This window comes from Hippocampus guttulatus, chromosome 17, assembly GCF_054856545.1.
Source record: "Hippocampus guttulatus isolate MCC_2025c chromosome 17, RoL_Hgut_1.0, whole genome shotgun sequence".
Lineage (NCBI taxonomy): Eukaryota > Metazoa > Chordata > Actinopteri > Syngnathiformes > Syngnathidae > Hippocampus > Hippocampus guttulatus.
The window spans coordinates 2800275-2821006 of NC_141277.1; the positions used below are offsets into that span (position 1 = coordinate 2800275).

At 44.5% G+C, this 20732-nt stretch overlaps 1 protein-coding gene across 5 annotated transcripts in view; it reads right to left on the reverse strand.

Moving 5' to 3' along the window:
- The window catches only part of astn2 (astrotactin 2), a 132442-nt gene that overhangs the window by 81751 nt on the left and 29959 nt on the right, over positions 1 to 20732 (reverse strand). For all 5 annotated transcript variants that reach the window (XM_086134387.1, XM_086134385.1, XM_086134388.1 and 2 more), the window contains exons 3-4: positions 13085 to 13508; positions 1296 to 1448 (exon numbers count right to left, since the gene is read on the reverse strand). In XM_086134387.1, coding sequence (XP_085990513.1) covers positions 1296 to 1448; positions 13085 to 13508 — 577 coding nt within the window. The remainder of the gene's footprint in view (positions 1 to 1295; positions 1449 to 13084; positions 13509 to 20732) is intronic.

Sequence of the window (20732 nt, forward strand, 5' to 3'; positions counted from 1 at the left end):
GGATGTGAAGCAAATACTACACTTAAGAATCAATTTCATGACTCTGTTATTACTTAATATCAGTCATGAATCGAGTGGATTCACAACCGCGCGTGTGGACTTAGCCCAAATGTGGTATCAAGTATGCTACGTGTAATGCTGCTGTTGTGTTGGGGAGTCGACATAAAAGATGGTACGACAATACCTGCTGACAAAGGAGTGTGAATTTTCTCATCCCGGAGTGTGAATTTGTCCTCCCAAAGCCAAATTCCAATCCCGGAGTTGCAATGAAACTAGACGAAGGGCAGGCGAACACCTGCAGAGCTAAGCTGAGCAGACAAAACTTCTCCCTGAGCTTTCCAGCTGAGCGACGGTTGAGACATGATGTCCTCCTAATGCGTACCTTGCACCTGCTTACCTTGGTCGTTTACGATGGGAAGGGGAATTCTACCATAGTGCACCTTCAGCTGCTACTTGGAAGTATCGAAACAGAAAAGTATCAGCTTGTTCTGCTGACAGCCACTGGGCCAAATGAAAGCCATTAGTGTCACAATATCAGTTTATTGTGTCATTCTGGTGAGTGACCCAGACGATCTCCCCCACGCATCGTATGCCTTCAATGCCGCTCATTCCTCCTCCACCCACTTAAACGCAAAGAACCTTTGCTTTTCTCCTGTGCAGATTGCTCCATTGTTTGTTTTGTTCTTGGTCCCAGTGACAAGTACTATATTTGAAATGTACTGGAGTGCACACGACCAGCCTGATGAGCGCATTTAAGTCCTGACATTCAGGCAAAAAATAAATAAATAAATAACGAATGCCGTCATTAAATGTGTTATCTGTAATGTACAGTACTAATGATAACATTGGAGGTGCAATTTTCGAGATTACCCGCAGTCTTCAAATGCCACATTAAAAAGGAAGACACGCTTGCACAAACAGGATGTCACCGAGTGTATTGAAAAGGTTCGGAGAATTGTTTTTTTATGTATTCATGCATTTATCTACTTATTTATTTGATGATCACCAAAATGTGTTTCGTCCGAGTAAGTCTCCAGACTTAAAATCGACCCTTAAGAGCGTGCATTTTACCGGTTGAAGAGGGTAACGAAGGCAGCAACACCCGCAAAACACCAAACCACTGACATCTCCAAACTTTACGTCAAAGTCAAACTCCTGACCTAAAACCTATTGCGCCATGTACTGAAGCATCCGGTTTGCCCCACAGGGGAGGTATGCTTGACGCGTTTAACAAACTTTAACATGTACAACATTCTTCCTGAAAAAACAAAACATTGGATAACTTCATGTCGTACCTCTGGTGTGGCTGGGGACCCTCCGGCGGCTGGTCGACGAGCTGTGGATGACGTGCTGGTAGCGAGAAATGTCTGGCGGGGTTTTGGGAACGCGGAAGCTGTCCTGGAACCGCTGCATCAAATCTTCCACCGCGTCTCTGTTCGGGTCAATGGCTGCGGCGGGTGATGGAGGGAGTGAAAACGTCAGAGGCATCACAACACTTGCCAGTGAAAATATGTTTTCAGGAAAAAATATGGGAAGGATCCTCAAGTCGATTCCGGGGCGGGCTCAAAATAACTTGTTTTCGGACAGATTTGGAATGGAAGCATCACATGCCTCACGTGCCAATAGCCTGCCCCATTAAAAAAAAGATGTCAATCAATAAATAAATGACAATTTCTAGCTTTCAGAGGATTCCATCAATTCAATATTTGCCTCATCTCTCTAAAGGGATCCTGCCAACATTTCCTCTTGTGGCTCGGTCTAAGTCATTCTGATTGATGACACCAGAACACCTGGCTTTGGGCAAAGTGACCGTGTCGTTGAAAGAGAGAGAGAGAGAGAAAAAAAAGCAGCTCTGCTCACGTTCCTTTCAACTAGAAAAGATAAAAAGGGAGGGTATAAAAGTCAACCGCCATGCCGCAGTGATCTTGCAAAGAATAATGGCGAGACCTTTGTGGCATCCAAAAAGGCCGGGAACGCTGATGACAATGCACTTCACGCTGTTGTTACATTTTGGCATTTAATGGCCTGACGGAACACGAAAAGTGTATTACTGAGACACAATAGATTTTCAGATGGTGGCCTCTCTAATAAAGCGTTCCCCAATTATCTGCTGGGTACGCTTTCCAATTAAGAAAATAATAATAATTGCCACCATAACTTTTTTTTTTAAAACATTCTTTTCTCATATGAAAAAAGGGTACTAATTATCGCAGAGTTATGTTCATATGCAGACATGAAAATGAAATGCTGGACCTATTCTGTTATTATGCAAAACTGCAGCATGTACCAATGCAATAAAGAGTCTAACAGCCCAAGTGGTGTGTGGAGCTGCTTCTTTTAAACTAAATATGCTTGACTTCCTGAAATAAATGAATAAAGTTTCCCCCCCCCCCCCCCCCCACACACACACACACTTTTGGAACCCTGAGGCTTTTAACATGACGTGGTTTGTTTACGATTCATTTATTTTTTTACTGATAAGCTTCAAGCTGCCAATAGATTTACCCGCAGTCTGGTAACATCGAATCAATTCAATTACAAAACACGTCGAGGGAGTTTGCCCCCATACTGAATATTCAGCAGCCAGTTGAGGTTAGATTGCACACGCATGAGGGAGAGAGAAAGGCTGAAGCCGTGATGGAGCTAATACAGAGAGTCGAGAGTATGGAGTGAAAATAAGAATTTTGGGCATCGGGAACAAGTGCCATAAATACAGCCCCCTCCGAACTGCGACCCCCATTTCTCTGTCGTTTGTCTGGCGATGCGTTTCCCCAAAATGTAACAAACTGATTTGCGGAGGCTGCATTGCTGTGTGGTGAAGCACACGGGCAAAAAAAAGTTGAAAACTAACAAAAATATTAAGAGGAAACGGTATCCGTGGCCTGCTTGAAAAAAGGAAAACGATTCTCATGACAAACAACCCCACTTCAGTCTAATTTACACTGTGTGCCGGGTGTTTTACATTTGCGGCTTCAAAACATCATCACTCATCAACTCGTTGCCAGCCCCCCCTTGGCTATCATCAACATTTTTTTGATCTGTACATCTGATAAAAGGGAGCTCTCGCCAGGAATACTGCCGGTGCAATTTGGATCACAATCAAGCATTTAAACAAGAATAAAAAAGACAAAAGGAAAGAGGGAGGTAAAGAGGGTAAAATATCCCACTGCGTCACTCTTACGCAACTGAAATTTCCCGTTCCAATTTAAACCGGCAATCAATTTGATGGCAACATTTACCAACTCCTCAGACTTTGACATACTCAAATCAAGACGCCACTGACAATGTGAACATTACGAACGCAAATATCAAAAGCATCTGATTCCATGTAAAATAGTTTGTTTCTTTTTAAATGCCACTGGTGTACTGATGATGATGTCGCAAAATCCTTTTTTTCTTTCGGTTCCTGACATTCTCACGTGGTGAAGGCATCGTTTCAGGTTCCTGGCATCAAACAAAACCATGCGTGTTAGCGTCGCTTCGATGATGGCAATGCGTCTACACCAACTGGTATTCACTCAGGTCTTAAAACACGGAGCTAACCCCCTGCCCCACAAAAAAAGATGAAAGTACAACATGAATTTCAACTTCCGTTGTGTAATGTGCAGCTGTTTAAGTTGAGAGCAAAAGTGTGTCTTTCTGCGTTCATTCCGCGGGGAGCTATGTTTCTTTCCCCGGGTTAATGGGAAAAGACAGAACACAAGGAAGGGAAAAAAAATGGTTTCAGACTTATTTTCTTGGTGTGTTGTCGCTTTGGTGGCTTGGCAGTGACTCACTTTTTTTTTTTTCCTTGCTCCTGGCGATGTTATAAACTGAAGTGCAGGTATACCGCTACCCGGATTACGAGCAAGCGTTAGCCGTGTGCCACAGCCGTGCACTTCCAAACAGGACACAGGAACCTTTGTTTCTATTTTGGGGTCCAAATGTAAGTCTTCTCAACCGGGGATTTCCACTCCACAGATCCAACAAGCCCATTGCTGTCAAGAGAGGATCTCTCTCAAGACATCCATCATTGTTACTTAGTGTTATGTGAAGGCTGTGTTGAAGAAACTTATGTTGCGCTGTGTGGAGGGATAGATGGGGGGTGGGGGGGGGGGGGGGGCAGGTTACCATGTCATCCGAAGGCTCCCAGCCCATGGAAGCAGGCGATATGAAGGCTACCGCGTTTGGCAGTTTATCTATAGCAAAGCATATGAGTGTGCGACATCGAAGGTTCGGCGATGCCTTTTGCTCACTGAAATTCAAAGCGAGCTCAAAGTAAATGTCAGCATGCCATTTATGCCAAGTTAATGGCAACTCTTTTCCTCGTGCATCCTATTTGTGTTTGGAGCCATCTTGAGTGGCACCTGAATTTGTATTCATGCGAGCACATGCAGCCACAAGGGAAATGATGGGGAGGGTTTCCAAAGATCATTGGGCCCCCTGCCGTTTTAATTTGGCAGCGGGTGGAGGGGAATCTGCAGGGTGGGCGTTAAAAGCAAATTCTTTGACTCCTGTATTTCCTACCTTTGGCGCACGGACACATACTGGAGCTCAAGCAAAGCAATCAAGTTGCATCGGCGTTGCCTCGCTTTTGCCTTCCCCCTTCACGCCTCGGAGAGCAAATGATGACAGAGCCGATCAATAAGGATGAAATGCAGGGGTTTCAAGCCAAAGCATTTGATTCCCTGCCTGATTTATCCAACGCGCCGTTGTTCCAAGAAGGAGAAGTCAAGTCGAGCAATCTGAGGAAGCATTGACGCCGCCGCCGCCGCCGCCGCTTCCAGACTTGTGACAGCGACATGAAAGCGGGCTAAGCAGCGAGAGAGGTGCAAAGACAAAGACAAAACTGCCGGGAAGACAAAGGATGCGTGATGAATGAGGACTGTCGAAAAGAGACGAGAGATGAAAGATGAGGGCCAAGCGGTGTCAAGATGAGACAGCGCAAGTGTTGGCACATGCGCGGGAATCCAGTCAGTCTTGCAAAATGCATGTGGACCTTGGAATTATTTATCAATCGCCATCCTGTTACTGAGTCCTGTCAAGTAGAGTTTTGAAATGAGCACTTTTGTCGGGGAGAATTGGACCGAACCCCCAAAACCCAGTAGGTGGCAATTCATTTTGTTAAGTGGCCACATAAGAAACAAATGTTTACCAAAGGACAAGCCAGCATGCGAACCTCAACTTTATCCAAATATGTTTTGGATGTATTTCAAAAAAATTGTGACATGTGTAATGATGGTATGTAACGCTACAATCAGGAAAGTCATTGTTATGAAATTATGCATGATGATTAAAATGACTTTAAAATTGAAAAAGTAAAATGTATGTTACCAAAATCCTCTTGGGCCTCTTACGTCTGCCATGCAGGAAATAATGGTCCTCGAACATTAGGACCATTGTTGACATTTTTGCTAGTCTCTTTTTTTGGGGGGGGGGGGAATAGTCGTTTGAAAAACGTTAAATATAAAACGATAGCAAACCCGGAAGCCCGTGCGGCTCTCACTCCCAAGAGTTGCGGGGAGAAGAAGGATGCGGGAATAAAGGCAACGGGCCCGGGTAGAGTGTCTGCTTGCGTTTGCTTCAAATTGCTCACTGTCAAAGAAAGAAAGGACGGCCGACAGCCCATTCCCAATCACGTGAGACCACCGAGCAGTACTCGTGTTGGGAATTATCTGGCTGGCCTCAACTTCTAACATTTTTATGGGTCGTAAACCGGAAAGCGACATGCTCCGAGGCACCCCAATGTTTTTTGGTGCCGCTGGGAGGGGAAAAGAAGGAAGATGATGGAGAGGATGTTCTTTACCGTCGCAGGCACTCTCTTCCCTCTTCTTTTCGGGGCAGACAGCTCGCCCCGCCACTCCCGAGGCAACTTGCGCAGTGATGACTGCTCCCACCTCAACAGAGTCGCTGCTTTCTAAACGCAACTTTGTGGAGCAGTGAAAGGCAAGATTCTCGGCACGGAAAAGCGGACGGCAGATTGCGTCAATCTAGTTTCAAACGTCCAATTTTGCTGCGTATTCAACTTAGGCCACATAAGCAGCCGGCTCAAGAAAGACTCAAGTTGTCTGCAAATTCATGATTATTGAAGACAACCAACTCTTGGGAAAATTAAATCCAGACAATCTTCGTCACAATCCGATGCTCAAGCACAAAGGACTTCTCTTTTGACCACGTGGCTTGTCTGAAGAGTGGCTTTTTGTTAATGGAGCAGCTCAGGTTTTCAAGTGAACACACTAAGGTCTCCGAGAGTCTATTTAATTCTCACACGTGGTTGTTGCCCTCCCGAAGGAGACAAACTCCGAATCTGAGGGCGGCGAGAGAACTAAGTGCTGCAGAAAGGTGCCGAGTGCAGACCAGAGCAGCAATTTTGCTATACTTCTCAACTCAACTCAACTCGACTGTATTTCCCGAGCGCTTTACCGGCAGCAGATTGGTCGGACACTCCCGACTCTATTTCTAGAGAGATTGAAACACGCCACCCCCCCCCCCCCATGTTTTTGTCATTCTTTCCCCCCACTACTAAAGCACGCGATTAGCGCGTCCTGTCTCAAGTTGACACGTAGCCTCTCGTCTGCCAGCTCGTGCCTCCACTTGGATGTCTTCGGGGTCTCGCCGCTGTTTACGTGGCATGGATCCGGAGCTATCTATAGTTTGCTTCTCTCGCCACGGGGACCACGATAAAATATGGATGTGTCCCTTCACACTTAAAGGCACGCCGACGAGAGCGAAACGAGCGCTAACCTGCTCCAGACAGGCGGAATGTTCAAAGTGATAAACACAAATTATCATAGCTCATTAGACCCCGAGATGATGGCCGACGCGGAACGAGCCACTAGAGGAGCTCATGCTGGAAATTATTCTGACGGACAAAGCTAATCATACGGGATTTCCTTCTCCCTTGTTTGTTCCATTTTATTTATGGGTTTGGGTTGCTTTTGTCGTTTCTTTCATAGCATAAAAGACTGTGGCTTGCATAAGGTAGGGAAATCCATCCATCCATCCATTTTCCGAACCGCTTAATCCTCACTAGGGTCGCGGGGGGTGCTGGAGCCTATCCCAGCCGTCTTCGGGCAGTAGGCGGGGGACACCCTGAACCAGTTGCCAGCCAATCGCAGGGCACACAGAGACGAACAACCATGCACGCGCACACTCACACCTAGGGACAATTCAGAGTGTTCAATCAGCCTGCCATGCATGTTTTTGGAACGTGGGAGGAAACCGGAGTACCCGGAGAAAACCCACGCAGGCCCGGGGAGAACATGCAAACTCCACACAGGGAGGCCGGAGCTGGTATTGAACCCGGTACCTCTGCACTGTGAAGCGGACGTGCTAACCACTGGACTACCGGGCCGCCTAGGTAGGGAAATGCGCCACTCAAATAAATTTGTCAAAAAACAGAAGGTCCACATGAATGTTTAAATGTTTCTGATGTTGCGATGCTGATGGGAAAAAAAAATATATATATATATATATATATATATATATATGATTCCTATCCCTTTTTTAAAATCTGCCTTAAACTTTAATCGAAATTTGCATTTTCTTAATGTCACATTACCGCCACGTCTAATCAGAGCCCTTCCGGGACAAGAACGTGAATCAATTAATAAACCAAAGTCCATCTTGGTCCGGAGGGAGGTATTCCGCTGCTGATGCAAGCGTTGGAAGGGAAAGTAGTCAAGCAGAAAGCACGACGGTTCAGCCTTCGAGTAAATCACCATGCAATTTTCATGGCCTTTATACAGTAAGTGGCGCAGTGCAATTTTAAAACTTAAAGGGATCAAATGGACACGTGCCGGTCTCGACGCAGACGTCGGCAGTATGCCGAGCGCAGTGCCGTGACGAGGAGGTGTTGTCGAGTGCGTGACGACCGAACACGACTGAGCCCGTTTGAACTCTGTCGGCAAGCAAATCGGCAGCATGTCGACACTCACGCGATTCTGCGGAGAACCCTGACGCATTGTAAACATGTTCCCTATAAGAGGATCTTGCGTGATGCTGAGACGGCCATTTCAGTCGACCGTGACGTGGTCGCCCTGAAGGGTCGTGTGCATCCATGGCGAGGAAATTTGACATTGGCAGCAACCAGGCTGGGTGCAGATTTCAAGCCACTTTACTGGTACAATAGTTTTGGCCCGGGGGCCTTCGTGGGGATAAGCGGTTCAGATAATAGATGGATTTATTTATTTATTCGGGAGGAGCTAACCCCTGTTTTTCCTGCTACATGTATCGGCGATAAATCCCTGCTGTAGTATTTCATGGGGTTAAAAACAAAAATTGACTTTATAGCCAGCGAATGGTTTGTGGTTTTTCAAACTCTGGTGTGAAAGGTGAAAACACGAGCCGAATACCTTGTAGCCAACAGAAGCCGCAGTTACAGCTACACTGTGTTTTTAGCCTTTGCATTGAATTTTACGCATATTTCCCAATCCGTGCAAAATAATTACAGGTTTTCATTGTTTGTGTATTAATTGCGCTCGTGTCCTTTGAGCTCTGTAAAAGAGCTTAACGTTGCCTGGGGGGGAGAAAGTGAAATATGACTTGGTGGGCGTTTGAAAGATTCCAAAGTCAACAAGAAATGTTGTGAGTGGGGAACTTTCCAGGGCATGTTGCAGCGGAAATGGAGCGCGGAGACATTATGCAAATATAATTGCAATACGGTGCCAATTTATCACACACCCAAGATGATTCATCACATCCAGAGACAATTAAGTTAATTCAATACACCGCGAGGCCACATCAGTCTCCCTGGAATCGCGTGTTGACCAATAGCAGGTTGCGGGAAAACAACATTCATGATTTATCCTCCGAGCATCTTTTATTTTGAAAAATGGCGGCGAGCGACTGCAACGCTTACATGTGAGGGGGAAAATAGAAGTCATTTTTAAAGACTTTGAAGGCAGTAGCTGGGAAAGCAAGAAAACTCGGAATACACAAATGTTCTTGTGAGCTAGCTTAAAAAGAAAAAGGATCTATGTGGCAAGTGCGCAAGAGAAACGATCGTTGTCTTTTAGCCTCAAAATTCTGATAGCATTGCCTTCGCTTACATTTACCCGCGCAATGAGGGCAAGCTGTATATTAAACTTTTTTTTTTTCCGCACCCCTCCTCCCAACTTTCCCGACAATGGCACCTTCCTGTCATAAAGCTCAAATTTGTGGACTGTAAGACCTTGTGGACATCTTGTCCCAAATGAGATGCGGATCTCTGCGGCTGCTTCGGAGTTATCACGGGCCTCCCGTACTCGTCTCTGATCCATATTTTTAGCCTGCCAGTTTATGTGCTGGCCATTTCTTGGGAGGTTTGCAGTTGTGATATGCTCTATGGATTTTTGGATGATGGATTGAACAGGTCTCAGTGAAACCTTTTTATTTTATTTTTTTTAAAGACCAAACTCGACTCTTCAACTTTATCGCTGACTGAGAGCTAAGTTTGTTCCTCCACACATGATGTGAACAAAAATCATCTGTACTGTATTTGCTTAACGCTCTTTTAGTGTGTGTGGTTTTTTTTTGTTGAGACGATGGACAAAGCATCCCACACACAACATCTCCAACATAAGCAAGTCTTCTCCGTCCAGCTAGATATCTGTCATAAGACCAAAATTGATTTTTACAACGGCAGTATGGTTCTCTCGCATATATATTGAATATGTGCAGCAAAGCCATTTCCACTGGAAAGGGTTTTTTTTTTTCCTGTATTTTGGTCTCCCCCACACACACAATTAATTTCAGAATGCTAGCCAGCAGCAGACAACACGCGCTTACTTGATCATAACTGATTAAAAGCCCCGCAAAGTGCAGCGGACGTCGGTCCGGAGACCAGAGACAGTTCACGGTTATCACCCCGGAGTCTTGAGTTAATTTCGTTTTCACCTTCATCAGGATGAAGATGATGACCTTGGATGCCGCCGCCGCCACGGGTTTCATTCCAAGCCAATAAGTAGCAAAGAGACAAGGTTGACAAGCACAGTCACCGAGGAAGGTAAACAGGGTGCTTTGGGATTGTTGTACAAAAACGAATGAGTCATTTTACATGGAGATTGGGTTTCCCGTTTTTGTTTGGTGGTTTTGTTTTGAGCTAGCTCAAGAAAGAATACGGTTACGTCAACTCGCAAAGCTTGAACGGATGTAAACGAGGATGGAATCCGAATGGCAGTTTTAGCGGAACCGGACAACCCGTTTTAATGTAAAGTGTGGAGTCGAAGCTACTGTACGAGAAGGACAACTGCTTTTATTAAACAGTCTCTGTTCACGTCAAGCAAAACTGCTAAAGAAGTGCTATTCCACCATTTTCAACGACAGACTACCAAGAGTCCCCATTTTGCCATAATGGTATGCAAAAAATTTTTCTGATTATTTCTTCAACAGCCACGTGCATATGGATTTCACAGACTCATTTGTCGAGGGCGCGGCCACGCAGTCTCCCGCAGTAACTGTTGTGAAGTGTGAAAACGTCTTTGGGGTAATTTGAAGACAATAAACAGATGTGTTTTCATTATAGCTGCATGAATAAACACTAGCTGGAGAGAGCTTAAAAGTCCTCGAAACCTTTGCTCCATCACCGGCGCTGAATCCCCAGTGCTCCTGTTAAACCCAGCGACTCCGGGCGCCCGATCACCGCGAGCGTAGAACACACTTTGCTGTGTGGTAGAGACCACTCGCAAGCTCCAAAGCGTGACGGCGATAACTCTTGTGACTCCTTTTTAATTACCCAGTTCAAACATCACCGACACCCGTGCCCATGTCGCGCGCCTCTCAAATCGCGTACCATATTTCGAGGTGATAAAATGAAAGAATAAAAATAAATCCAAGGGAATACGACAAAGTGCCTTCAGCCGGGGCCTAAATCCTTCCAAGTAGTATCACTGCATTCAGAATAACATGGCAGGAATGTCACTGCAAAAAGAAAAAAAAAAGGCAGCCTGGTATTTAAAGGTTTGCGTTCGGGTTGCCGTGGCGTGTAGATCAGCCGCTGGGACGCAAGTTAATTGCCCCCTTACTCAAATGCCACCCCCCTTCACGCAGAGTGCAGATAGAGAAGCAGAGGCATCAAATTAAAAGCTTTGTGTCCCGCCTCTCGGAAAATGCCAAATTGTGCATAGGGGAATCCAAGAAGGGCTTATTTAGAAAGTGTCAGAAAAGTGGGAATTAGCCCCTTTAAGCGGTGTGAAAAGGAGGCCGCATGGAGCGACATAGCACGTCAAACCTACAATCGGCAGTTCTAGATTTTGTACTTCGTCAGAAACCCCGAGGTCCTTACAGCTACCGAGTGTTGTTTCAGTCAAAAGCATCCATTTGAAAATATACAATTCATAGCAGGCGCAACCATTTTAATGACTCGACCAGGATGACAAATATTTCCGATTCACCTTCACCCGGAATTGTTAAGGCATGGAACAAAATGAAAAGGGCTCAAATTCCCGATCAGCTTTTCAAATGCATTTCATTTTTGCCGAGGAGAGCGTTAAGGGCTTGTTTCATTTAAGATATGGAATTCATCAACCCAAAGCCTGAGTTGCTTAGAATTTCAGATTAATTTTCAATGACATTTTCATATCGCTATGACCTTATTCATCTTGTCAGGCGCTTTATTCCATTGCCGTTTTTTGAACACGTCAGGTCTTTACGTCGAATCAAAGTATGAATCAAACTTGACGTTAAAGTCTGTAAACCAGGGTCAAAGGCGACCAAAATGTATCACTTCCTCCGAACAGACAGCTTTTCAAAATGCCCCAAGGATAAGTTGAGGAGGAGTTGTCAGTTTCCTTTTCGAGCCTCGCTAATATTTGCAGCTGGTTCTGTGTCATGCAAATGAGCGACACCTTGCTTCCTTCCCTGTCGGCTTTTCAGCCCAATGGTGAGAGGAGCGCGACTATGATGTCGACATGAGCAAGTGGCAAAATGGCCGCCCCCCTGAGATGGCTAAAAACGGGTGAATTTTGCCGCTTAATTCATATTCATGACAAATAGTTGAACATATTGTTAAACTATGGACTCGATTTCTCCTTTCAAGAAATTTTCGGGACCAGGTGGCTCACAAAGGATTTAGTGGCTGGATTTTTAAATGGAATGGCATGACGACGCTCACGGAATCTCATGTGTTCATTTCATGCAAATGGAAAACCAGACGTGAGTCGCGGACTTGTCGATGAATCCTATTTTCCTAAACCAACGTCGGATTTGATGGCATGAATAAAAAGGATATTTCCTAAAGTCTCGCCAAAGCATGATTCAGAATGACAGAAATAACCCGGCCTCCCTCCAACTCTGTCAGCTACCACTTCAATTATTCAAGTTCAACCGCGGAGAGAAGTGGCCCACTTTCAACAGGATATCAACAGATGCCACAAACACAACCAGCCGCTACAAAAGGCGCTAAGGGCATTTTCGCCTCCGCTCTTCACAAGCCCTTGATTACATCTTGCGAGGGTCAAGAAGCGACGGCAACACGGGCCTCCGTCACTTGACATCAACACTTTCAATTACAGCACACGCGAAAGGCGTATTTATTTTACGTGGCGGCAGTATCTTGAAAAAAATTCGGTCGAGTCTGGCATGAGATGCTAAAGCCATCAAAACAAAAAATGGAATGATTTCGGTCCGGTTTTATTCAATACAGATTAAAGAGCGAAAGGTTCGTCGAACGCCCTGTAACGATGTAAAGCAAAATAGAATGCAAAAAGGGGAGTTAATTTCGCATGAGTAGTTCTCAGCAGGGGGTCGTTGGGGCTTAAACTGTGCGACCAAATGTGAGCGGCGCATGCTGTGCTAGCAGTCAACGGGGGTGGTCTTGATCAGAGCCAAAGTTAAGCATCCAGGCTGGGCCATCTGGGAGCTGGCGCCACTGACTGTACAAATCATGCCCGGAAAGAGGACAACCGCCGCTGAGATGACATTTTAAAATAGGAATCGAAAGATATTCCTTGATGATCCCCCGGGGCAAATTCAAGTGTAGCAGTCGCATGATAATAACTAGAATAATAATACATTTAACAAACAAATGCAATATTGCTATTTTTATCAATAAGAAAACATCGGAAAGATTTTCCATGCCAACGCATTGGCTGTTAATAACATGGACATATTTGAGTGTTGCACTGACCTCGCTTGTCGAAAGAATGCGTCAGGTCATCCTCCTTGATGTCCGTGTGCCCTCCGTAGCCGATGCCAACGCCGTAGTCCTCCTGGATCATCCCGTCGCTCACTTTCTCGTGCAGCTGATTGGGGGTGGAGTTCAACGAGCGTACCGCCGGGTCGTCCTCGTCGCCGTCGTAATCGTCGAGGATGGGCGTCTCTCGGATGGGCACGCCGATGACGGAGCTGCCGTGCTCGTGCGCGTTCCGCGAGCCTCGGTAGCTGTCGCGGCCCTGGGGGCCGAGCAGTACCGAGGGGATGTAGTGAATCTCGTGAGTGGCCTCCGTGCTGGCGCTCTTCTGGGGGATCCTGCGACGCTTGCACCATCGGTGGCGGGTGTACAGGACCAGGGTGAAGAGGAGAATAAGCAGGAGCAGGGCAATCAGGCCTCCCTGAGGAAAAAGATCAGGTATCCAAATCGAAAGGTGATATATTTTTGGAACGCAAGAAAAAATTCAGAATCAGCAGTTTAGTGGGTGCATGGAGGGGAAAAAAAAAAAAGCCCGTGTGGCGTGTGTGTGCGCGGGCACATACGGAAGGGAATTGTAAATAAAAACCCACATGGGGAAGTAGTTCCTACCAACATTTAAAAACTGAATCTTCATGAGGAAAGACAAGAACAGCTCCCTTCCCACTTCCAACTCATGCCTGCGTGGATGTCCATAAATCACGCTATGCCGATAGGGAAGGCGGCCCTCGGACGACTGATGGCGCGGACAAACGCGTTCATTCATCTCTTCTTTCTTCTTACTTTTTTCTTTTCTGATTGATATAAAAATGATTTATTAGATATAATCACATAACGGGGTAGGACTAGATAAGTTTTTTACTTCTTCCTACTCCCTTGAACATAATAACTGTGTTGAATGAAGATTGATTTCTTTTTTACTTTTTTTATCTACCTCATTTTCTGTCAAATTATTACTGTATATATGTTTTATGTTCAATAAACAAACAAACAAACAAACAATCTCCCCGTGGATGGCAGCTTTGCACACAACTACCCTCCAAGTCACACTTCGATATGTTTTGAAGAGCGACAACAACATGTTTGTGTGGCCACAGCACATGCATGCATACTAATGAAGTGACACAAAAAAAATAGTCACAGTAAGCACACAAACATCAAACCAAAACAAGTCGTTTGTACTTTGAGTGAGACACAGCGCTTGCTTGCCACGGTTTAATTTTAGCTGTCATTCTGTCTGAGAGCAGATGAGTAATGAGCTTTGTGCTTCCTCATAACTTACTTGCAGCGCAATTTCCTGTTCAGCCTTCGATTCATTTCATTACTTTACTTTCATTACAGGATGAATACAGCCCACATGTGTTGTTCCACGACTCCATTCGAACAGAAAGTCAAATTAAGGGACGGCTGTTTGCTTCGCTCATCTTCCAAGCCCCCCCCCCCCCCCCCCCAGTTTGAAAGAGAAATCACTTTATTTTTTTTAAATCAACTTGATTTACATCTTGAAATAAACAGAAGATGTTAGTTTAAGATTGACAACAATCGAGGGCTAAAATCATGCCAGAGGTGTCCTTGCTGATGGCGCAAAATGACTGCATGAAACTAAGATGCCACGGGCTAGAATTTCTTTTCACTGATTTACATATCAGTATTGACAACACTAGTGTGATTGGTTTGTTTGCTAATTTGGAATAGCACAAAAAAATTTTTTTTAAAAACCTCTCTCGAAAAGGGGCATTCTCTGTTCAGCTCTTATGGCGCAACGTAATCCGATGGTGCACGCAAGTGACTAATCTACTTTAATGCAGCCGTGAAAACATAATTGCCGTCAATAATGGTATGAAAACCACGTCTAGGCGATAAATATAAAACAATGGTTCATCATCTGGCGTGTGTCACCTTGAAATGTTCTACTTTTCTAAATCGGTCGGTACAGTCGTGCGCCATCCCAAATGATGAGGCAGGAATGGTCATCACCGATTGGGTAGAACAGGACATCTCCAGCCGCAATTTCTATTGCTTCTTCACATTGTGTCGTCCTTCATGTGGCCCGCGGAGATGAATTTTCCTGCAGCTGCGTTTGGCAATGGCGGGAAGCGATCGATGTGTTGATAGAACACCAGAAGAGGAAGCGGCAACACAGCTCCTCGCAAACGCTCTTGTCAAACTTTAATTCACACCGTGGGACCGCGTTGCTTTGTTGCCGAGGAGCCGCCAGTCAACAAGCGACGGCAGAGCCGCGTCAACGGTCGCACCGTGCCGTCTCTGTGTGAGAGAGTAAACTGCAGAATGTGGGGTGAATCACCAGCAAATCCTACCGAAAATATCCACAGTGTAAAAATATACCGAAAATATAACAGGCCCCAAGTTGTGTAAAACATCAGAGGGTTCAATTCTGTTTTTTCTTGGGAGGTTTTCGGACACTTCTTGAAGCTGCTAGCCACCAATGCCGCAGTCGCGGAGTTACGTCGTCCCTCGGAGGACCGAATAAATGTTTATGACATCATTTCATCGTATTATTACTTGTACCCAACAAATTGACGGACTGCTCGTTTAGAAATTCAACTAACTGGTTGTTGGTTGCTCAGTTATTGTTCAAGTGAGTGTAAACGGGGTAAAGGAATTATTGCAAAATTTGAACGTTATTTATTCTACATGACAATTTTAGCAAGACTCATGGGAGTTGGCACACGATTTGCTTTTGCGGGCCACGTGAAATGAGGTGGCGGGCCGGGTCTGGCCCCCGGGCCATGACTTTGACACCGGTGCTCAAGGCAGAGAAGGTGATGATGTAGGTCTAAATAGTAGGCGGGAGCACACACTAATTGTTGATTTGAAATCTGAATCAAGCAGGAATCATTTTGTTAATCTTAATGCCAAAGTTGTCACAATACAAAACAACAAAAAAAATGCAAATTAGGATTGTTCAACGGTAGTTGTTGATGAGGGATTTAATTTTTTTTTTTTTCCCCTCCGCCATCCCAAAAGCAATCACAGTTCTCTCAAACCCTCTTAACTCCATAATAGGTTGGAATTTTAATGTTCAAATATTGATTCTCCCCATGCCCTTTCTTAATTGACCCTTTGTCACTGCCGGAGAAAACTTGACTTTTATATGCGTAGCCGTGATATTCCCTCATGATCCAAATGCTGCGATTTATGCAGCAGCGCGCGTCGAAACAGAGCACATTGCGCTGTTGTTTCGTCACCATCTGGCCACAATGGAGACTCACCGCCAGCGTCTGCCGTCCTGTTTTAGAGGGAAATTGATTGGCATCGCTACCTCCACCGAGGAGGTTTCGTCGATTTCTTGTTTATTTGTTCTTAGTGGCACTTTTCGAGCACACGTTTCTTATGGCTGCTTCTGTTTTCTCAAGGATCAAGGAAGATGTCCAATCTTGTCCTGGGGGGGATGAAACTGCAACTGATTCGAACAGAGTTTGTTACATTTATTTAGAATCTTTCGGGGCCAAACCAGACGGTAGTGCAGTGTATAAATATGGATGTGGATGCGCCATGTGATTGACTGGAGAGCAGTGCAGGGTGCAGTTTACCAATAGCCAGCTGGGATATGCTACAGGCATTGCGCCGACGATAAACACGATCAAGAATGGATCACACCGTCTAGACAATGTTTGAATGAAGGAGACTTCCAGTCCTGTGGCATTAACGTGAATTGAATTTGTACATAAGTTGGGATGCTAAATTATGCTAACGCAGTAGCTATGTGGTAGTAGTTACGTAGTCGTAGACTAATCTTTGTATGAAAAACACTTCTAGACCCCAAATATCAAGACATCGGATTAGAAAAACACATAAAAAGGTAAACTCAACAGAGTATATAGTTGTTGTTTTTTTAATGGGTCAAATGTCCATTTATTGAGGTGAGTCAGGCCACATGCAATATATTTTAAGATTCAAAACAAAACGTGGTTTTCAATCAAAAGACCAACAAAACTAAGATGTCAATTCCATTTTGGCGTGTATTTTTGGGGGGTAAAATAACAGTCACAGGCATGTTACGAAAACAACCGGAAGCTGTTTTAAATGATAAACAGTAGAAGGCTCCTTTAAGACTTCAGTCAAGCTGGGTATGACAGAAAATTTAGCAGGCAGGCTGTGTGACAGGAACTTGGTACAGCACCAAAAGAGTCACTCGACAAATTGTCCATCCGTCCAGCCATTATCCGAAGTACTTTCACCCGAAAGCTAAATATGTCATCCTGAATATATATACAACCTTTCCTTTTTTCTTTTTTTTTTCCCTTCAGCTTTAAACCTGTTCCGCCAGGACCCTCACAGAGGTATGCTGGAGTGACAGGTGCCTCGGTGTCTGCTCTCCTCTCTGTGTCCAACCGCAATGACAAGCTCTGGCACTCTGGCCGAGTGTTTCCACTCTGCCAAATCACCTTGGGGAAAAGCAAGGCCGTCCATCAATCCGGCATCACGTGATCCCATTTCGCCAATTTGTTCAGCTGTTAGAAGGCGGAATGCAAACCAAAAAAGAAAGGCTCTCGCGTAGATTGATGTATTACATCACTATTTGTAAGGTAAAGTGTCTTAATGGAAGTGAAGCGATCGATCGGCGAGGCCATGCAAATCACCGGAGAAATTACACTGAGCAAAAATGCTGCGCACGGGCCCAAATTATGCCGCAACAGAAAAACCGAATGTAAACCCAATCCATCGACTGTGATTTTAGTCATTGTTGAATACGCCATCTTTAAAATTGGATTGAGAACACGCGGTAAGACTGAGAGACTGTTAGCATGCTTTGCTAGGTGCTTCTGTTTTGGTTGGCACAACCAAAAAGACAAAAAAAATCGACTGGTTTCAGGGTTAAGGTTAAGGCTCGTCGTAGTCGCCCTTGTTTGTCGATATGTGCCGTGACTTTTGATCGTTCCGGGGTGTACATCTCCTTGTACTTAAGCTTGAAGTGCACAACCACATGAGCAGCACCGGGAGGGGACTCCAATGCCCACAAAACGTACGACTGTCACCACCTTGCGCTTGGGACATTATTTTCCTATTGCAGTAACTGCCGGCGCGCTCGTCGGTGACATTTCACAGAAAGCTGTGATTAGAAGGGCAAAGTCAATATTTATAGCGGTGTCACAAAGGGCCAATGCTCCAGCATGTTGATAACAAGGCAATAAGAGAGCCTGGACAATGAGCCCCTTGGGGTGACTTTGATTGAGAAAAAGAAAAGGGCAGCGTTTGTTATTGCAACGATACCAAATCCGGAGAATGAAGGAATACACACACCTCAAAAGGTGTTTGCGCAACGGCACACGCGATTAGCAATTTGAATTTGTGACGGATCTCCTTTGTGGTGACTTAAAGAGTGATTTATATAATTGGCTCTGCTTTTTGTTTGTGATCCGCAGGCTGCTCTGGGCGACGCCGCGCTGGGCTGACCTTTTCGCGTGAGCGCATCCATGTAAGGGCAGCTGAAACTGCTTGTTAGAGTCTGAACACTTTAGTTTGAAGTTGCCATGGGAAATTTAGCAAAGTTGTCAGCTACTCGATGAAGCAGCATGTTGCTCATTGCTTTGCAATTCTGTCATCGATATATGGAAAGGAAGGAATGGCTGACAAATACAACCCAGTTTCCAAAGATGGTGATTTAACATTTTAATGCTGGTTCTACTTTGATGCGGTACTTTTTTTTCTGCCCTCACAGGTAGACATTGTTGTATCTACTGTGCAAAGAAGCACACCCATAAACTGTTTTTTAGTGTATCCCTATTTTCAAACTGACGGAACCAATCCGAGGTAAAATAGAGCTGAGCTACTACCAACTGCCGTATTAAAAACAAATGGACATTTTTCTCTCTCGGTAATGAGGTCAACAATAAATGATGGTGCTTTTGTTTCGCTCTGTGCAACGGGTTGACACGGGTCGTAATGAGGACTCCAACCCCAAATGAAAGAGCACAGATGTTCCCATTTGGCAACTGGCACCTTACTGTTTGCTAGTCGTGCACATCTGCCGTCCTTAGCATATACAGTAGGGGAGGGAAAAACAACAAGTTTTCAATAGACGTTCTTTGAAAATTTATGGCAAGATTATTATTATTATTTTTAATTGCTGCTGCGTGAGGGCGTGCTTCAATAGAGGCAATAAAAGAGATGAATTGATAGTGAGGCCCAACACATAATAAGGTCAAGAATTTGGCAGTTTGTATGACAGGAAGTCGTTGACTGCCTCACCCAATATGCATAAAAAAAAAAAATTCAAAAATCAATCTATCAATGTCATTTCCTCGATACAAAGTTGACCAATCTTGATTGAGCCAAGGCACATCTTCATGAGAAAAATCTCACGGCACATCTTCAAGACGTAACATTTCACCCTAAAAAAATTCATATGATGAAAATATAATGAGCTCATTTTATTTTATGGCCCAAAATTACGGTGTGGAATCCAGGCCTCTTTAATTGAGGACACACTTGGGAATGTTAACCAATAATTTCCAGGTCAATTAAGTAAAAAATAATTTCAAACTTGTGTGCCATGGCACAGTGGTAGGGAATTACTGCTCTAATAGGCAGCATGAATCAATTGGCCAGTAGTGTCATTCATCTGTCGAAAAAAAATATAGTGTCACCTTCCTTTTCCCCATTAAATAAAAAACGCTTGTAACTACATTTTTTTTTGTTTTAAGTTCATATTGATAACGCAAGGACATTTAAGAGTAAATTTCTGCATTTTAACTCCGTTACTAACCAAAACAGCTGCAGCTGATTTAACTTATCAAATCAAAGACAGACTCTCAAACCGTGTCAAGAACATCAAAACAAAATATGAAATCCTTGAACATGTGGAAGTCCAAAACAACGTTGCTATCGATGAGCAAAATAACAAAACATTCAGGTTCAATAAATTAAAGGAAGCGTTCATCTAAAAATGAAACCAACAGAACTCTGTCAATTAAAAGTTTCAACATCCTTGTCAAATACGGCAGAGGTTTAAAAATGGTGGCGAGATAGCTCAGCCAAGTCTTAATAAAAAAAAAAAAAAATTTTATTGTTTATAAAAAAACATCTATTGTGACTTCGGGGTGCAGAAATGTGGGATAAGCTTCGACAGTCCTCAGGGACAAGCTGATAGAGCAGCAATAGCATTTAATACCTGACCCATTTTCAGTCTGTTCCTCTGTGAAACCGTATCCCTCCAATATTTGTATTTGTAAGAGTGCGGAAGGAGTCGAATACAATGTGCACATCTTGACAGCAAACAGCTGTGCGTCTACTCGTGCTGCATATTCTTCATGACGTCAACCTCTTTTCTAATTCAAGCGAGCCATTTAAAAGCGTGGGGGGTGGGTCAAAACAGTGTAATAGGTTTAGATTGAGTAAACACAGCGGAAGAAAGTCAAGGACTCTGTTACCACTTCACCACGTGTCCTTCCTTTCCAGAATATGAACACAAATAAAGGACCATGCACTATTAAACTCGCCACACTCAAGAGAGCGCATCTCTGTCTGCCAAGTGAGCACGTTACTTTTGGCACTTCACTGTCCAGTTTGTCATTCTGGGGGTAAGGCACAGTCCTTGAAGCCATATCAGAGGACCAAAGCGCGTGTGGTGTGCCTTCTTAACTCGGCGATGGCAGCGGCTACGAATGGTGGGATTCGTACCAGT